Source organism: Malaclemys terrapin, chromosome 3, assembly GCF_027887155.1.
Source record: "Malaclemys terrapin pileata isolate rMalTer1 chromosome 3, rMalTer1.hap1, whole genome shotgun sequence".
NCBI lineage: Eukaryota > Metazoa > Chordata > Testudines > Emydidae > Malaclemys > Malaclemys terrapin.
The window spans coordinates 32858885-32878310 of record NC_071507.1 but is presented as its reverse complement, the minus strand read 5'-3'; the positions used below and the strand labels follow the sequence as shown (position 1 = coordinate 32878310).

The following is a 19426-nucleotide window of genomic DNA, read 5'->3' as shown; positions in this document are numbered from 1 at the left end:
TCACGTATTAACCTTCTGTCTTCATGAACAAGGCTTCCCTCCTTCTGAGACAGACCAAATGTGGAGGAGTTGGAAGTCTCCTGTGCCACAGGGTCTATTACAATTACCAAGACACCAGAGTATCCTAATACTAGCTTTATGAGCATGGTGCTTTTCCATGTGTGTTAAGAGTGAAAAGCTGGATGTGTAAGCATAGATACATTGTATAGTGAGTCAACACAGGAGATGTCCGTGTGTATTTGTAGAAGCAAGCCACGCCCATAAAGTGGGAGGTTCTAGCTATGGAGAGGGGATGGCTAGTACAGACAGGAGATGCACTGATTCTGTGCAACCCTCAGCAGTCTCCAGAGACAAGTCTCTGTCATCCTTAGAAAGTAAAGCTGCCCTTCCTCACTAGAAACCCCAAGGTGGGGCAGTAACACCTCCATCAGGGTGCACTTCCCCTGACATTCAAAAGTGAATGGGCTTGGGTGATTCTGACTCACTGGCCCAGTGCTCCCAGTTGATGTGCAATGGGAGGAAAGAAAGAGTATCTGGATACTCCTCCCCTATACAAGCAGCATGATTGTATTCCCTTTTTCCACAGGAATGCACATGGAGGTGTTATGGTTAATGCACCAGCCCATGCAATATCCCCAAAGGGTTTAGCAACATGCCCAGTACTAATCAGTAGTTGTGTACACTGATCCTGATCAGGGCATCAGCAAACTGCACCTTGCAGCCTAGTGCACTGGTTCTCCCTGTGAAATTCCCCCCTGACAAGGATGCACCAAGCCATACCTCTGTTGTCTGGCTAGGACAGAACTTGGCCCCACTTTGGACATATTTTCCTGAGTTACTTACAATTTGTCTTAGTCTTTATCTTTCACGGTGCATCAATGAAGTGATCTAATTGTCAAAGGCAGTTAAAAATCCAACTGTAAAGGAATACTAACCTTTCCGGATGATTGTCTGCAACCAAAGTTCTGCTAGTCTTGGAAAGCTGGTGCACTGTCTCAGCATAGTCTTCTACTGCCTGTTCCAAAATCTGGTGTTTCTTCAGCATGGACACTGCACTCTGTTCATCCTGTAACAGGGACAGAACAATACAGTCAAGTCCTCCCCTTTGGAGAAACTCAGCAATGGCAACCTCACCAGGTTGGGTGAAATAAGAGCAATCAACTTGACAGCAGTTTAAAAGATTTACGAAGGATTGCTCTCAAGTGCAACTTGAAGAAAAGTTGTTCTGACTATGGTATATAAATATTAGTTAAATCTACGATAAATGGTGTCCATACACAGTGACAAAACAAGTGAAAGGGTGAATAAATGGAACCCTCTGATATCCAGAGCAAGATTAAATCAGCTGTGCATCAAGCATGTTGAATTTCCTTGATTGTGAAGAGCTCTGTGCATTTATAGAACACTGGTGATGTGTAGGGCCCATGACAACAGAAAAGATTTTTGACATATCACTGGTCAGGCTTTGCAATTACACCCTTGGTCAAAGATAAGAAATTCTAAGGAGCCTGGAAAAGTAATTTTGATCAAAACTTGCAATATGCAGCTAAAATTAAGTAAAATAAAGCACGGCTGACTATGTAACTTGAAATCACCTATAAGTGTTTCTCCCTTAAACATTCTGGTGGACTGATTGTGGTTTCATTTTTAAGATTTCTTTCATTTTTTATGCTTGGGAAACAAAGGAAAGCAAAACACTTGTTAGCTGAGCACTGAATGCCCCTGGAATCTGTTACATGGGTGTGAAATGGTTATTTATTGCCCTGGATCATTTAAAAAAAATAATAAAAAACCTATATAGCATACTCCCCCTCCCCTCCATACTGCAGAGAGGAAGGAATAGATTGTTTTCCCTTATGTGGTCTGATCCTGTTTGGATTTGACTACAATGGGAGCAGCAGCAGGCCTTTAACAGAATGCCCTGGATTCTGAAGTACTGAGCTAGATTCACCAGTACAGATTAGCTGTTTTACACTGCTCCAGTGATGCAAAACAGCTGGAAATTTTGGCTTACGAACATCCATTTGGTTCTGGTGAATCTAGCCCTCTATCAGCAAGCAGGAAAATACATGTATGGCACACACCAAATGCCAAAACAAGGTTTCTTGTAAAGCACTAGTGTTGTGTGTTAGTGGTACAGTTATTGTCTGGTAATGCTGCACTGTTAACATGACCTGGTACTGTAAGACCAGTGTTCCATAGGAAAACAGTAACTTGTGGGTAGTACTATCCAAACAGAGATCTCTTGTGAACTGACTTGGGATCTCATGAGTGAATTTAGTTCATTTATGTCCCCATTGTATTTGTGACATATTAAATTACACAATCAGAGAAACGTAGGGCTGAAAGTGATCTTGAGAGGTCACGTAGTCCAGCCACCTGTGCTGTGGCAGGACCAAGTATACCTAGACCGTCCCTGACAGGTGTTTGTATAGCCTATTCTTAAAAATTTCTAATGACGGGACTCCACAACCTCCCTTGGAAGCCTATTCCAAGGCTTAACTATCCTTAGAGTTAAAAAGGATGTCTTAATATCTAAACTAAGTCTCTTTTGCTGCAGATTAAGCCCATTATTTCTTGACTTACCTTCAGTGGACATGGAGAACCATTGATCACCACCCTCTTTATAACAGCCCATAACATATTTGAAAACTTATCAGTCTTCTTTTCTCAGGACTAAACATGCCCAGTTTTTTAAATCTTTCCTCACAGGTCAGGTTTTCTAAACCTTAGATCATTTTTGTTGCTCTTCTCTGGACTCCCTCCAATTTGTCAACATCTTTCTTAAAGTGCGGCACCCAGGACTGGACACAGTACTCAGCTGAGGCCTCACCAGAGGGGACAATTACACTGCTACCTCGATATAACGTGACCCGATATAACACGAATTCGGATAGAACGCGGTAAAGCAGTGCTCGGGGGGGGGGGGGGCTGCGCGCTCCGGCGGATCAAAGAAAGTTCAATATAATGCAGTTTCACCTATAGTTCGGTAAGATTTTTTGGCTCCTGAGGACAGCGTTACATCGAGGTAGAGGTGTATCTCCCACATCGGACATCCAACACTCCTGTTAATATATCTCCCCAAAATATTGGGCTTTTTTTCACAATTGCATAACACTTTTGACTCATTCAGTCTGTGATCCACTACAACCCCCAGATCCTTTTCAGCAGTACTACACGAGCCAGTCACTCCCCATTTTGTAGTTGTGCATTTGATTTTTCCTTCCTAAGTGAAGTACTTTGCACTTGTCTTTATTGAATGTCATCTTGTTGATTTCAGACCAATTCTCCAATTTGTCAAGGCCATTTTGAATTTAATCCTGTCCTCCAAAGTGCTTGCAAACCTGTTTCACTATAAAGCTACTCACCTTGGCTTTCTCTTCTGACATCATATAGAGTTCCTGCTCACTCATCCACGCCTCAGCCTCTGCAGCATCGAAGTAATACTGCTGTGCTTTGTGAGACTCCTCCAGGCGTTTGTGGCGTTTCTCTGTCTCCTCAATTAGGAGATTCCACAGCTGTTGCAAGTCTGCAAGTCTCTGCTGAAGCGCTTCAGCATTAAGGCTGCTGTCTGTAATAATGTTTTGGCTCCTCTCAAAAATGTCATCAATACGAGGCTGATGTCCTTGGATTTCCTTCTGAAGTGTCTACATGGGAAAGCAACATATTAATTAGAAACAGCATCTGAACAAACTGTTACAAAATGAGGATGCCAGGCAGGGCTGTCACCTAAGGCAGAAGGGTAGCAGGCACAGCAATACACACCATAACAGTTTGTGTGGACAAGCTATGGCTGCCTCCTGCATGAGTACACTGCAGGAAAGGGCTCCCTGAGTTCTCTCAGCCTTCAGCACATATGCACTGAAGCATCCATAATTCAGCCCTAAGCATTTACAGCAAACAGACCCATTTCAAGTAGAGCCTCCTCAAACATTTTTCCTGGCAGATACTGGGTACCATTAATTAACAGGGACAGAAACAACTCTAAGAGCAGCTACTTACCTGATTTTTCTTTATCAGTAGCTGCACAGTCTGGAGGTTATGTCCATGATCTGTAGATGTTGCTATAGGCATCCTCTCTCCAACCCACAGCTGAAAGAGAAATTACAGAAAAGCCCCATGAAACATCTGTCATATTGATGGGAGAGGAGCTGGAGGCTGTGAGAGATGTCTTGGGAAATGCAGTAGTCTAATGTGTTAGTGAGAGATTAATTCACACAAGTCCCCTTGATGGGGCTGAAAATTTTCTAGCATTTGGGGAATGTGATTTGTACTCACAATTTCATCCTCCACATCCCGGTTGAACTGGTGGACCTCTTTGGAGGCCAGCAGATTCGTCTTCCTTTCAGTCAAGGGTTCCAGTAGCTCCAAAAATTTCTTCTGTACAATAAGGCGTTTGCCATCTACCTCATCAGTACTCTTGCCCTCCTGACTCAAAGCCTGGGCCTGGCTTTGCAGCTCCTCTACCTCCTTCTTACGAACATCCATTTGGTTCTCAAGCATCTAAGTAGGGGGAAGTGCCAAGACAGCTTGAAAAACTGGGCATTTGTATAGAAGCAATTTGTAATATTAAAAAAAATGTCATTAGCTTCATAATCCTGGGCAAGAACAAAGGAGGAATCACAATAACTAGGAATTCACCATATTTATAATGACTGTGACATGTTTTGCAGCGACAGTATATGAAATAGACTGGATCCATTTCCTGGTAGGGAGTGCCAGTGCATGGAAGCAGGATTAAGACCAGATTCACTGCTGAATTGCTGGACTCAGCATCACTGAAGTCAAGGGAGTTGTGCCTGCTTCCAAAAGTAGTGCATTTGGTCCCCAGTTCTTACTCTTTTACTAGTTGCTCACAGCTTAACTCTCCTCCAAAACTGTTCAGTGTAACAGCAGATGCAGAGTCACTTTACTCACTGCTGTAATTACTGGGAATCAGGGAGCCACTCACAGGTGGGGTGGGGAGGGCAGCCAATTACTGGAGGATCCCCCCAGGGAAATAAATTATCAACTGGAGGGAAAGAACTGGGGGGGAAGAGGACAGATTGCACTGAGAGATGTGGGGATGGGGTATCTAATGGCTGCTGCTTTCCCTTAAAAGAAGAATGGACAAACAGGAAGAAAGAAGAGCAAGTTAAATCTTAATCTAAACTGAAAGGGTCCTTTATCTGTTCCTTGGTATGCTTACAACTAGGGTTGCCAACTGTCTAATTGCACAAATCCAAACACCTTTGCCCCGCCCCCTTCCCCAAAACCCTGTCCTGCCCCTTTCCCAAGGCCCTGTCCCCACTCATTCCAGCCCCCCTCCCTTCGTCGCTCGCTCTCCTCCACCCTCATTCTCTTTCACCAGGCTGGGGCAGGGGGTTGAGGTGCGGGCCCTGGGCTGGGGCTGAGGGGTTTGGCGTATGGGAGGGGGCTCCAGGCTGAACCTGGGGCAGGGGGTTGGGGTGAAGGAGGGAACTTGTGGTGCGGGCTCTGGAAGGGAGTTTGGGTGCAGGAGGGGGCTCAGGGCTGGGGTGAAGGAGGGAGCTTGTGGTGCGGGCTCTGGAAGGGAGTTTGGGTGCAGGAGGGGGCTCAGGGCTGGGGTGAAGGAGGGGATTCATGGTGAGGACTCTGGGAGGGAGTTTGGGTGTGGGAGGGGGTTCCGACCTGCGGCAGGAGGTTTGGTGTGTGGGCTCTGGGAGGAAGTTTATGTGCAGGAGGGGGCTGGGGCAGAGGTGTGGGAGGGGGTTTAGGGTGCAGGCTCCGGCCGGGCAGCATTTACCTCAGGCGGCTCCTGTAAGTGGCGGCATGTCTGGCAGTGGCTCCTAAGCTCACGGGCGGCTCTGCTCCTTCCTGCAAGCACAGCCCTCGCACCTCCAATAGGACGCGGTACCCGCTTCCCAGCCAATGGGAGCAGCAGAGTTGGTGCTTGGGCAGCGCACAGAGACTCCACTGGCCGCGCCTACTAGGAGCCACTGGGACATGCCAGCTGCTTCTGGGAGTGTCGTGGAGCCAGGGCAGGTAGGGAGCCTGCCTTAGCCCTGCTGCGCTGCCGGACTTTTAGTGGCCTAAAATCTCTCTGATTGGCTTCAGTAGACTCCGGGAAATCGATCCCAATGCCGGGAGACTCCCGCCCAAACCAGGAGGGTTGGCAACCCTACTTACAATTGCCCTTCCTTCTATTCTATTCTAGACTTGCTGCTCAGTCTGTTTACCTGTTGTTTTTTCAACAGGATGTTGACACTGGTGAGATCTTTTCCATAGTCATCAGACTGTATCTGACTCTCCAAGCTGTTCAGCCATTTATCCAAATCAGCACAACTCTGTGTGAAAAGCTCAGCCTTATTCGCATCAAAGAGTCGCTGAGCCTTGGTTTGGGTAGTAGATTCCAGCTCTTCCCACATTTGATGCAGGCCTGTCAGCTTTTCTTTCACTACGGTTTCAGTCTCTGGTTTCTCTGCAATGAGCTGCATCCCTTCCTGCAAAGCACATGGCAAACATAATGACATTAGGGAAGAGCACTAAAGGTCTGTCAAAATTACATCTCAATTATTCTTTCCAAAACAAAGGCTCCACAGTCCCGCCACTTCCACAAGGAGCAAGGTTCCTGTACCCCAGGTCTGGGAGGACATGGAAGGGTGGAGAGTGCCGGCTGCATACCTTGCTCCCCTCCTTCATTTAAACCCTGTGAAAGTCCCTTCTCATTGTGGGTTCTGCGGGGATCCAGATGTGTTTTTGTGGGGGTGGGACGTGCTCACCCACAAACATGTGGGACAAAGTGGAGCAAGTTATTGAAAAACAAACCTGCCGTAACTTGTGCAGGATCTTCACGATACTGTGGAACATTTGGGGAATAGGGAGACCAAGGGTAATGACGGCAGAGGGAGTACAGTGCAGTATGACTGTGCTATCAAGATGCTGCGGTAGAGGATGGGTGTTGCCAGGCAACTTTGTAGGGGCAAGGAGACTCTATAACTATACTTTGCCCGCACTGGCTCCCTCCCAAAGTCACCAGCTTTACGGTGCTGAACCCCTAGCTTCTTTTGTATGCTAGTTCTCCTTCCAATGGGAACAACATATAGGGAAGCAGGCGCCCTATATTTAAGGAAAACACCAACAGAATGCTTGGACTTTAAAATATTTCTTCATTTGGAAAGATTTGCTCCAGTTTGAGAGACCTATCCTCTATTTAAAAGTATGCTTATACCCCTAGAACTGGTAATCTTTCTCAATACAGAATATGCTTTGTAATGGTGACCTCTGTACACAACACTGCACATTTAATACAAAACAAATCCCGATAAGAATACAATGTTTTGCAATCGTGGTTCAACATACAACTTTGGTGCAGGTATTTTATCCTTTGTCGCAATCTGACTTTTCCGGGACAGAGGATGGGAACGCACTAGCATCGCTGAAAAGGTACTGCTGTTGGTGAGAGCAGTGTTTCAGTTACACCGATGAAAACTATTACTGTTTGCAAAACACAGAAAAACCACTAATGGGATACAAAGAGTGCCAAACTGGGAAGGAAATGAGCAATTATGCTAACTTACAGTGAACAGAAACCCATTGTCAGAGCTAAAGATGAGAATTTCTTAATGTTCCAGTGTTCTTTCTTTCAAATAAGAAAGCAGAAAAAATAGTACAGCACATTGAAGCCATTAAAATCACTTGATCTAGCTCAATGGAGATGTTATTTGTTCACAAATCAGGCTGAGCTTTAACTTCTCACATGAGGTTTGTTTTCTGATTAGTATTGCGATTATACTACACAAACAGGGACAGTCAGAATAGCACCATGGGGTTATATCGTTATTTTCTTTCCACGATCCACATAGTTACTGTGTACAGTTTATAAATCAAAATGATGATTTTTGTATTTTCCAACCCTGGCATCTGAAAATCAACTTGTGTCTTCCTCCTTACATCATTACAAGTAAGGACGACTTGGCAATTGGATGGAATTGGCAAACTGGCTAGTGCATGCAGTACAAAAACCTGGATAGCTTAAACTGACAGAAAATATCAAAAAGATTAGATTGATGAGAAATAGAACAGAATAGATTGGATTACACAGAGGATGAAACAGACTGAGAGACAGCCACAAAGATAAACTGGACACACTTGCTTTTCATAACTGTATTTGGTCAGCAATGATAAAAACTTTTTTGGTTTACATTGAATAGATGACTCAAAGACAAAAGGGGTTTCATCTGTTGAGTAAAGAGAAGCCATTTTTACTGTCATTTCTCTGAAGACAACCAGGATTTAAAAAGAGAGGAAGTTTATAAAATGTTCTTTATTTACCTTTTCAATTTTCTCCAGCCATTCTTTGTTGGATGCAAGTTCTGCCATAAATGCCTGGTGTTTTAGCCATTTACTGTGCAGATTCCTTGCTTCGTCATAAGACATATCCTGGGCTGTGAGCATCTTCTCATTGATCCAGAGTGACAGCTGAAAAAATGTGAAAAAGAATATGACTGTTTGACATTTTTTAAACTGTCTGTAGTACGGAATCAGGGGTGGGTAGAAAGTTTGAGGGTATTCAGAAGCAGGGTTTAGGCTGGCCCATTCCAAAGATAGAGGCAAGATGTTTGGATCAGATCTGGGAGCTGTTTGAAGCCAGGATTCTTGTCTGGGGCAATCTCTATTAAATGTTAACAACAGCTACAATATACAAATAACCAATATTTGTATTATATGGTATGGGCCTAATCCAAAGCCTAATGAAGAAACTGGAGAGACTCCCATTGATTCCAATGAGCTTTGGCTCTGGCCCTATGTGTTTAATACTTGCAGTAGATCAAAACACCTCTGTCTCTTTTAGACTGTACTTGATTGACACGTGGGAAAACTGTGGCAGATACACAATTAAATATAACATTGATTAACGCTGATTACCGAACATCCAAATATTGTATAACTCTTATACTGCCTGGCTTTAATTTGGCCCTTAGCTATTGGTTGGCTTGCCTTTTGACAGTGTCAGTAACGAGGCAACACATTCAATGGTTATGAATACTGAGCTCCCCGAGCCCCTCAAGAAGGGATACTTCTGGGCCAGGGTGGAAGTTCACCTTTGTGCTTATCTTAATAATGTGTTTGGCACCTCTATATTATGTTTATTAGCACCATATAGGCACCACACAGAGAGAGACAAAAATACATTTTCAGGGCAGTGTAGGAAAACTTGCATGTCTGCTACCCTTCCTTGCACATACGTAGACAGCTCCATCCATCAAAAGACAAATAATTGAGAGGGTGGACTGGAAGATGAATTTTTGGCCCCTTCAAAATGTCCTCCACAGGAGAGCCTCACCATCTTCCCTGCCAGTTTACATTCTCTCACCATGTCCCTGTCATGAAAACTCAACATCTCTAACATTTTAACACGGGGTATTAAAAGTGACTACTCCATCAAATGTGTTATTGGCACTACTACAGAGGCCATCCCTCAGTGCAGTGATAAAGGCCCCAACCTCCCATCTCCATTGAAGTCAACTACAAAGCTCCCACTGAGTTCAATGGGAGCCGGGTCAGGCACAAGCATTCTAGTTATTGGTAACGTTGACAGTACGTTTCCTCTATTTCTCTGTAGGCAGAAGTCTGACCCACATGCCACCAACACAGTCTTAAGATTCTCTCAGAAATGTTCTACTTAGAACCCTGACCCTATATTGGGATACTGTAGTGTGGACCCCTCGTCTGTGTGAAGTTCCACTGACGTCAATGTGAATTACACAAGTGCAGAGATCTACGTTGGTAAATCTGCATTGAATCAGAAGTTCTATCCCTAGACCTATATCAAAGCAGAATTTTACAAAGAAGTTTTTGTTGGAACTTCACATTATGTCTATGTCACTCTCATTATATGAATACACACACACGCACGTGTACACACAATATTAATTTACATTGTACTAAATTAGATCTCTTTCTTTGTCTAATTTTCACTAGGTTCTTTAATACTCAAGGATTCTTTCTCTCTTTTTTTTTAAATGCTGTTTCCAAAGATTCATTAAACATACTCCTACAATTCAAACAAAACCAGAATTCCATTTCCCTTTATATAAATACAATTCATTCCTTTTTGCTTTGATTGTCCTGAAATATATCAACAATGAGAATTTTCATACCAAAACTGAAGAAACAAGTAAAATTTTAAAAATATCCTTTTGGCCAATAGCAGAGATAGTGAGAAATAGCAAAAACAATGCTCGCTACTAACACTAAAAAAAAAAAAAATCTTTCCTCTGTTGAAGCTCACATCTGAGTGGTCTCATTCAAACCTGGTTGTTTTTTTTTAATTATGAAGAAATGCAGCACAGAACACTTACAAAAGCTCATGAGAAGATGCGCATTCTGCATCTTTAGAGGCACCATCCAAGAGGAATATATGTAAACAAAATCTAAGTTTTGCTACTAACAAGGCCAATTCTGCAATATGCACCATTCTACAGATAAAACACTATGTGGGCTAGGGTAATGGAACAGATCAGTAAAATCTGCCAGATCACCACTACTCAGTCAGAGTTCTTGGACAACAAACTCCATTTACAATTCATGAACATTTTTAAAAGGTCATTAAAGAGCATGGTTAATCTTTGTAAAAATAGAAAACATATAAACAGAGTCAGAAAAATACTCATCTGATCTTTTTACTGAATCTAACTAAAAAACAATGCCCATCTTAACACAGCTATAACAGGTGTAAGGGGGGTTACAGTTCTAATAGGCATATTGGCAGGGAACATATGGACTCTGAAGATTTAACAGTCAGAGTCCATATTAAGAAATACATTATTATATAGCTCTAAATCAGTAATTGTACACTTAACTTTCCAGAAAAGAGACAGGTGTTACACTCCAGTAATTACAGTGCTTGCCTCCCACTTGTCTGTTTTCTCTCAATGGTAACATTAACCCCATCTGGGGATCCTGAAGTGTTTCACAAAGGAATGTATCGTTATCCCTGCTTTACAGATGGGATAAACTGAGGCACATCAAAGAGAAGTGTCATATAGCCAGTGGTAGTAAGGCATAAAACCCAGATTTCTGACTCCCAGTTCCCTGTTTACCTCTTCTGACTCACAAAGGAGCTCCAAGACAGGATTTTTAGGCATCAGCATTAAAAGCTTGTCTTTGAAACCAGGAGAGACAGGTATTGGTTGCTGCAAGCCAGCATTTTCTGTACTGCTACAGACACAATGATGTTTCAGCAATTCATTCCCAGAGATACTGCCTTGGAAAAAAAAGATGTATGTATTCTAGTAAGGCTAAATCTTTGTCCTACTGAGATCAATGGGAGTTTTGCCACTGGCTTCAATGAAACCAGGAACTGGTCCTTAATGCCAAAGGGAGCTGGATACTAGATATTCTCCCACTTATTGCACCTGTGTCTCATAACATAGTTTCCACCATTGACTCTTGGGACATGAAATCATTTTCCTTACTCTTCCCAGACACAGTAAATATGCAGATTGCCAAAGCTTATCTGGAAGCGCAAGGTTCATAAATGTCTAAAACTTATGACAAAACCTGCTGGCACTAAATGAACAGATGGAGCACGTCTGATGTGGAATCCAGCCAAAACCTTCTTTAACTCTGACTTCTCAAGAGAAATCAGACCAGAAAGTGCTAGGACTTCTAAGCATTAACAGTGGAAATTCAGCTTTACAAAATTCTTCAGGGGTAGACTACCTAGGAACGAGGATATAAAGGAAATGAAATGGCAAAATTAAGCTTTCAAGGTACAAAATTTAGGAATTCTACCATTATCTGCTAGGATTTCACTGGTGTCATACTTTAATTTCATTCATTCAGTAGATTTATTTGATACATCCATGTTTATGAATGGGAGAGAGAGACACAAAGAATGATGCCCAGTTATTAACAACGTAGCAGTATACCTGGCTGCTAAAGAAGAAAACCTGTCCACTCCCTATGGGCTGGAGAAAAGATATGTCTTTAGTTCTTATAACTGAGCTGTCCCTATGAGCATTATCCTGTTTTCTTCCTGTGCGGCACTGAGTCATGGAAAGGAAGAACTGTGTGTCATGGGCTGGACTCAGCACAGTGCCACAGCTATATTGGGTGACTAATCATGAGACTGATAGTACTGTGAAAGGAACTGACCATTCAAAAAACTTTCTTAGGTTACTGTTGACAGTGATGAAATGGGATACATCCGTAACGGGCAGTATGCAGGGAAGAAAAGGGATCAATTGGGGACATAGGAAGATAGAAGCAGATGACTGGGGATCAGATCAGGTCTGCTAACCCATTCTTAGCCGCAAGTTGGGAACAACATGAAGCAGCATCACTTCAGGGGCAGCTCTGGGAGGCAGTGTATTTCAGGAAGACACAAAGCCTTCAGGAGCACTAAAGAGCGTGGGGTGAGGGGTGTACATGCTGAACTATCCCTTCATTGTGTTCACCTCTCTGTCCCTGACAAACTCCATTAGCTGATGAAGGGAGTGCAGGGCGGGGGTGAGGAATAGCTCTGTCTCCTCTCCACCCCTTCAGGATGGCTTGTGCACGAGGGGAGCTAAGATGCGATTATTGTGCTCCAGAGAGCCCAGAGCTTGCAGCTGCGAATGGCTCCTTGCACCCCTACACTACTCACATTCTAACAGGCTGAACTAGACCTAAAGAGAGATTTTGTATTGACACTAATGTAAAATCTAAATTCCTGTTGACCAGGTGTAGGTTTAGAATCTGGAGAGCACATCAACATTCACACGAAGGCCAAAGTCCAGAGACCCAGATGGATCTTTGTTATTATTAGTACCCTGTAGGAGGGAAGAACAAACTGCCAATACCAGCAGAATTTTTATTAATTTGTAATGTTTTTATTAATGGGGTAATACTATTTGGGCCAAAATTCATGGCTATACAAGAAAATGCCACTCAGCTGTGGACTTGCACGAATGCAACTGCACTGCCTTCAGTAAACATCATTTGTTCAGGTTATGAATGATATTTTGTATGTTTCTCCTATGGAATGAGCAATTATTTCCAACTATTGTACAACACCATCTTTGTGGCTTGTGTTTTGCATTATGTGGTTGAGAGGTATGGCTGATAAACTGAAATTTAAAATTTAAAACAGCTATTTCCCAACCACCTCATTGAGGGTCTCTGGTTTGCACAGCTAATTTTAATATGTGTTGTTAGCGATGCATGAAATAACCTGATAATCACTGGACTAATTCCACATGTTAAGAGAAAGATTATTTCCAATTTTAAATATTGCCTGCAGTGCAAAAGGCACATGTCCAATGATAGGAGATCTGGACAGAAATGTTTTAAGAAATGCTGTAATGCTTTCCAATAAAAAAAAACAAACCATCAGATAAACACCACATTAGAAACAATCCAATTTATTCCTACTCAGCCCATGTTTATTGCCTTGTGTTCCTTTTACTAATGTCGTGTAGAAGCCATGTGGATAAGTCATATTTCAGGACACACAATGCACAGGTGAAACAATTCTTAATACAGAAACCCAGTGCTAATCCCTTCCAGATTCCATGACTAAATTTAACCATAGCTTCAAGTTTGTGCGTCTTTAAGCAACCTTTTTTCCTCTCTTTAACTTAATATGATCGAGAGGAAATTGAGACCACGAATATGATGGAGCCCTCAATAATAACAGAGCAGAAACCATTTGTTTCACTCTTAGATGTCGGGATCATTTAATACATATCGGATGTGCATTTAAGACCTGATCCTGTGAGATTCTGAGAGCCCTCAGCTCCCACTGAATGCAAGTTGAGATGCTTATAATGCTGCAGGTTGAGGTTTTTAAAGATTATAGCCAAGTGACACAACCTACCTCCTGGCAGTCCTGAAGAAACTTTTGAAGATCTCTGTTGTCTTTCAACCTCATCAGAAGCTCACTGGCTGCCTCACGATTCTTCCTATGTCTATTTAAAAAACAAAAACAACACTTACATAGGCCCTTTAAATAAAACTATGATTTTATCATTTTTTGCAGCCTTTATGGAATATCTGTTATGAATGTGTGTGTGCTGGCAGCCTCACTTTATTGCCTTTTAAATGGAAGACATTATTAATGCTTGTTACCGAATGTGCTTATTTAATTTTCCTATGCATTTTGTGACCTACTCTGGATTAGTTTTGAGACACAAGGCCAAGTTCTGTAGTCAGTCAGATTTTATGGTTGTCACGGAGTACAGAATTTGGCCTACTAGTTTTAAGACCACATGAAAGTTAAGACTTTGACAAAAACCTTAAAAAGTCTTGATTAAATCACATATTACTTAACTAATTCAAAGCATACACATGCTCTAAGGAGTTTTAATGTATTTTTCACTACGACGCAGCACCATTAGAACTGCTCCTACTGAACCATGCTGCAGTGGTTTCCATAATCCTCAAAATGCTATGTTTAAGAACCAATTTATGTGTGGCCACACCTATATATTCTTGCAAACAGAAGCTTTGGATTTCCAGAAACATTATTTATTTGAGAAAAAAGTTTAAGATCAAACATGGTTTAGAAGAAAAGAAGGTTTCTCAGGAAACTCCATTCCCCCCCTCATAACTGCATTTGCGCACGGCAGGATTGGGTTGACTTCCTCTGGGTTGGGGTAGAGGTCTGAAAGACTTTGGTAGATAATCTGGCCATGAATAAGGTTCTCAGAAAAAGACCCTATTCTCAGCCACACACAACTGCTTATTTACAAATGGCCACATAAGCTTTTGAATTAATTCCCAAGACATTTCAGACAAGAATTTGGGTCTCTCAGCACTTCAGTTAGGTTTGTTTTCTGAGACCTCTCTTTTCCCCCCTCCCTTTTGAGAAGGAGATGGGTTAAATGGGAATGATATCTATTAAATCTGACAGGCAGAAGTTGAGAGAATATGTTAGTTATGTATTGCATAGTTGTTCATGTTTTACTGTATAAGCTCCTAGGGTGACAGGATAGGCACACATTTTTAAGAAGTCAAAACAAAAAGAAAAATCAGGAAATGAATTTGCAGGGTGATCCCACTAGATAAAAGTGACCTGTTGCCAATAGTGAAATAAATTATAAAATTAAAAAGAGAATTTACAAGGTATTAACTTGAACCAAGTTAAATGTGCAGAGATCGTAGGGCAGGGGAATCTGGGGTTAAACAAAACAAAAGAGTAACAGAGCCACTAACATCAGGGCCTTTGAGGGGAAAGCATGTATGGATATCAAGCAGATGATGGTGTAATTATTTTTCTCAGCATTCCACCCAGCCGCTGCGCCACTGCCGAATCCACCCCCAGCCGCCAAAACAAAAACAACGCACCCCACCCTCAGCGCCGCCCAACCGACCCCCCCCCCCCCCCAAAAAAACCCTGAGCGCCCCCCGCCACTCCAAGATTGGCCGCCCCTTACCAGGTGCCGCCCCAAGTACGTGCTTGGTCGGCTGGTGCCTGGAGCCGGCCCTGTCTGCTGGGGGTGTCTGGAGAAGGTTCCCATGCTTAGATCACCATCACAGGATGTTAGGGATTTAGGTAAGATACAGATGTGTGTAAACTGTTGTTTTCAAATTCTTTTTTCTCTAAAAGCTTTGTTCCTGCTGCTTAAACAAACACTACTTTGTTTTAAGAAGTTTCTCAAGTCACTATATAGCAGTGGTCACAGACACACAAAGGGAAGAACCACAGGTTCCTGAACTCAGTCACCTGGAGGTAAGAAAGGTTGATACATGGTACTGTAACCCTGGGCGCTAAGAGTGACATTTTGAGATAAGATAGGTAAATGCATGAAGCCTGAGTGGGTGCCCTCAGTGAGACCAGAAAGGGGACAGAGGTTCAACAAGCCCCATAACCATAACACGTGGTTTTCTAGTAACATTAATGATGCTTGTAACAACAAGAACAACCAAAACTTTCTGCCTCCACTACGCTCAAGTCAATACATGTTTGCTACTCAGAGTGGAAAAAGATCTTATTAACGAGCTAAAATCATTTTCTGAAGGGGATTCAACATTTACACATTTGAAAGAGTTTCCCCTTCAGCCTTCAATTCTTTAAAACACTTGTGTATATGCCCAATAGATTTTTTCATAAATGTATTAATATTTATGACTTGTATTGCAATAGTGCATAGAGGTCCCATCAAAAATTGGGCCCCATTGTATTAGGTAGTGTACACTCGTATAATGACCCCAAGATCTTAGTCTCTTCTTTGTAGGAGAATTATGAAGGACGTGAAATAGGAATGGTAGAGATATTAATCACTATCAGATATCTAAATGAAATTACCCAGAAAGGAGAGTGCTAAAAGGTTGCTACAGTGTTACTGATACTTGCTCTATATGAAAGCACCTACGAACTCTAATGAGTCAGAAAAATGGATAAACAAAGTCATGGTAGCTCAACGGTTAATCTGTGGGTTTCACAGAGCCTGAACAGGAATAGAAACTGAGGGCATGGCTACATTTACAGATGTAGAGCGCTGGGAGTTAAACCAGCCTTCAGAGACTGCAGCGGGGAAAATGCTGACGAATGTTTACACTCTCAATTGGAAGCGCACTGGCGTGGCCACATTAGCAACTCTTGCAACGCCACAAAGACCACAAAGACCAGTGCATTGTGGTAGCTACCCCAGTGTTCAAGTGGCTGCAACCTGCTTTTCAAATGTGGGGGTGGGGTGGAGTATGATAGGGAGTGTGTTGTGTGTATGTGGGGGGAGAGAGAGAGTGGCTTTGTGGCATGCTGGGAGTGTCTCAGCATGCTGTCTTGTAAGTTCAGACCCCGCTCTCTCACACTCACAGCAAGCAACATACCACACTAATAGCTTGCTTTGTCCTGGAGCAGATAAGCATGCTGGCTGTCAAAAACGGTGCTTTGAACGGGGATATTTGCATTCCTACAGCCGATTCCAAAACAATGACAAGAGTGGCCACTTGACTTAAGAGGATTATGGGACGTTTCCAGAGGCCGATCGCAGCGCAGTAATGCAACATTTCGTTCACTCTGATGCTGGGGCGTGTCAGCTGAGGTGCAACAAGCATTATGCATCTCATGGAGGTGGATTACCAGGAGTGCTCCAGCTGCAGAGCCCGAGTGCTCTAAGTGCCTTGCCAGGGTGGACGGGTCAGGAGTCAGGGTGCTTGGGGCTGCTTTAATGCACTCTAACTTGCAAGTGTAGCCAAGCCCTGCGACATCATTAAAGCAAGGCTGTTAAACACTTGTGGAGGTAACTGCCTGCTGAGAGAGATCTATTAGTTTGGCTCTACCATTCCTGTTTGTTTCAACAAAGCTTATGCTGTTCAATTTTTTTCTCATGGAGGTGCAACTCTTCCACTGAAAGAGTAAAGACACTCTCTTCCCTGAATTGACAACAATAATCTTGGAAGAAGTTACTCACAGCCACTTTGCCTATAGGATTTTCATGAGTGTAAAACCTGGCAAAAACAGTTCCATTGTGACCTGGGTCAGTCATGCTGGTGTTTTAAAACTAGAACTTATTTTCAGAAATAAGGAGCTCATCATCCACATAACCAGATTAGATGAGGTCCTCTACCTCCTCCCAATAGAAAATAGCCAAAGTCAAAAGTTTTTTACTACAAAGAACTCCGCTTCTTATGCTTGCCAAGCACTGAGCAAAGTCAGGGATTTGGACTTGTTTGTTTAGGTTCTTCATAGGGCTGTCAAGCGATTAAAAAAATCAATCACGATTAATTGTGCAATTAATCGTATTGTTAAACAATAACAGAATACTATTTATTTAAATATTTTTGGATGTTTTCTACATTTTCAAATATATTGATTTCAATTACAACACAGAATACAAAGTGTACAGTGCTCACTTTATATTTATTTTTTATTACAAATATTTGCACTGTAAAAAAACAAAAGAAATAGTATTTCAATTCACCTAAAAGAAATACTGCAGTGCAATCTCTTTATCGTGAAAGTTGAACTTACAAATGTAGAATTATGTACAAAAAATAACTGCATTCAAAAATAAAACAATGTAAAACTTTAGAACTTACAAGTCCACTCAGTCCTATTTCAGCCAATTGCTCAGACAAACAAGTTTGGTTACAATTTGCAGGGGATAATGCTGCCTGCTTCTTGTTTACATCACCTGAAAGTGAGAATAGGTGTCTGCATGGCACTATCGTAGCCGGCATCACAAGATATTTATGTGCCAGATGCTCTAAAGATTCATATGTCCCTTCATACTTCAACCACCATTCCAGAAGACGTGTCCATGCTGATGACAGGTTCTGCTCGATAACAATACAAACCAGTGCAGTCCGACCCATGTTCATTTTCATCATCTAAGTCGGATGCCACCAGCAGAAGGTTGATTTTCTTTTTTGGTGGTTCGGGTTCTGTAGTTTCCACATCAGAGTGTTGCTCTTTTAAGACATCTGAAAGCATTCTCCACACCTCGTCCCTCTCAGATTTTGGAAGGCACTTCCGATTCTTAAACCTTGGGTCAAGTGCTGTATCTATCCTTAGAAATCTCATATTGGTAACTTCTTTGCATTTTGTCAAATCTGCCGGGAAAATGTTCTTAAAACGAACATGTGCTAGGTCATCATCCAAGACTGCTATAACATGAAATATATGGCAGAATGCAGGTAAAACAGAACAGGAGACATACAATTCTCCCCCAAGGAGTTCAATCACAAATTTAATTAATGCATTATTTTTTTAATGAGCATCATCAGCATGCAAGCATGTCCTTTGGAATGGTGGACAAAGCATGAAGGGACATATCTGGCATGTAAATACCTTGCAACGCCACCTACAAAAGTGAACACCTGTTCTCACTTTCAGGTGACATTTTAAATAAGGAAGCAGTCAGCAATATCTCCTGTAAATGTAAACAAACTTGTTTGTCTTAGCGATTGGCTGAACAAGAAGTAGGACTGAGTAGACTTGTAGGCTCTAAAGTTTTACATTGTTATGTTTTTGAGAGCAGTCATAAAATAACAAAAACAAAAAAAATCTACATTTGTAAGTTATACTTTCACGATAAAGAGATTGCACTACAGTACTTGTATGAGGTGAATTGGAAAATACTATTTCTTTTGTTTATCATTTTTATAGTGTAAATATTTGTAATCAAAAATAATAATATAAAGTGAGCACTGTACACTTTGTATTCTATGTTGTAATAGAAATCAATATATTTGAAAATATAGAAAACCATCCATAAATATTTAATAAATTTCAATAAGTTTAAAAGTGCAATTAATCATGATTAACTTTTTAAATCGCAGTTATTTTTTTGAGTTAATTGCGCGAGTTAACTGCAATTAATCGACAGCCCTAGTTCTTCGTTGTACACCTAGATGGAACCTGACTGGGAGATATACTTTCTGTTAAACCAAGAGGCCTCCTTTACACACATTCTCACAACACTCAAAACTTAGGGCTTGTCTTCACTACTGGGGTAAGTTGACCTAAGTTACGCTA

The 19426-nt window shown here is 42.0% G+C and overlaps 1 protein-coding gene across 2 annotated transcripts in view; it reads right to left on the bottom strand.

The window, feature by feature from the left end:
• Window positions 1-19426, bottom strand: part of SPTBN1 (spectrin beta, non-erythrocytic 1) — a 200960-nt gene that overhangs the window by 31704 nt on the left and 149830 nt on the right. For both annotated transcript variants that reach the window (XM_054021962.1, XM_054021963.1), the window contains 7 exons: window positions 13823-13913; window positions 8293-8439; window positions 6198-6461; window positions 4279-4503; window positions 4003-4092; window positions 3369-3647; window positions 936-1066 (listed from right to left, as the gene is read on the bottom strand). In XM_054021962.1, coding sequence (XP_053877937.1) covers window positions 936-1066; window positions 3369-3647; window positions 4003-4092; window positions 4279-4503; window positions 6198-6461; window positions 8293-8439; window positions 13823-13913 — 1227 coding nt within the window. The remainder of the gene's footprint in view (window positions 1-935; window positions 1067-3368; window positions 3648-4002; window positions 4093-4278; window positions 4504-6197; window positions 6462-8292; window positions 8440-13822; window positions 13914-19426) is intronic.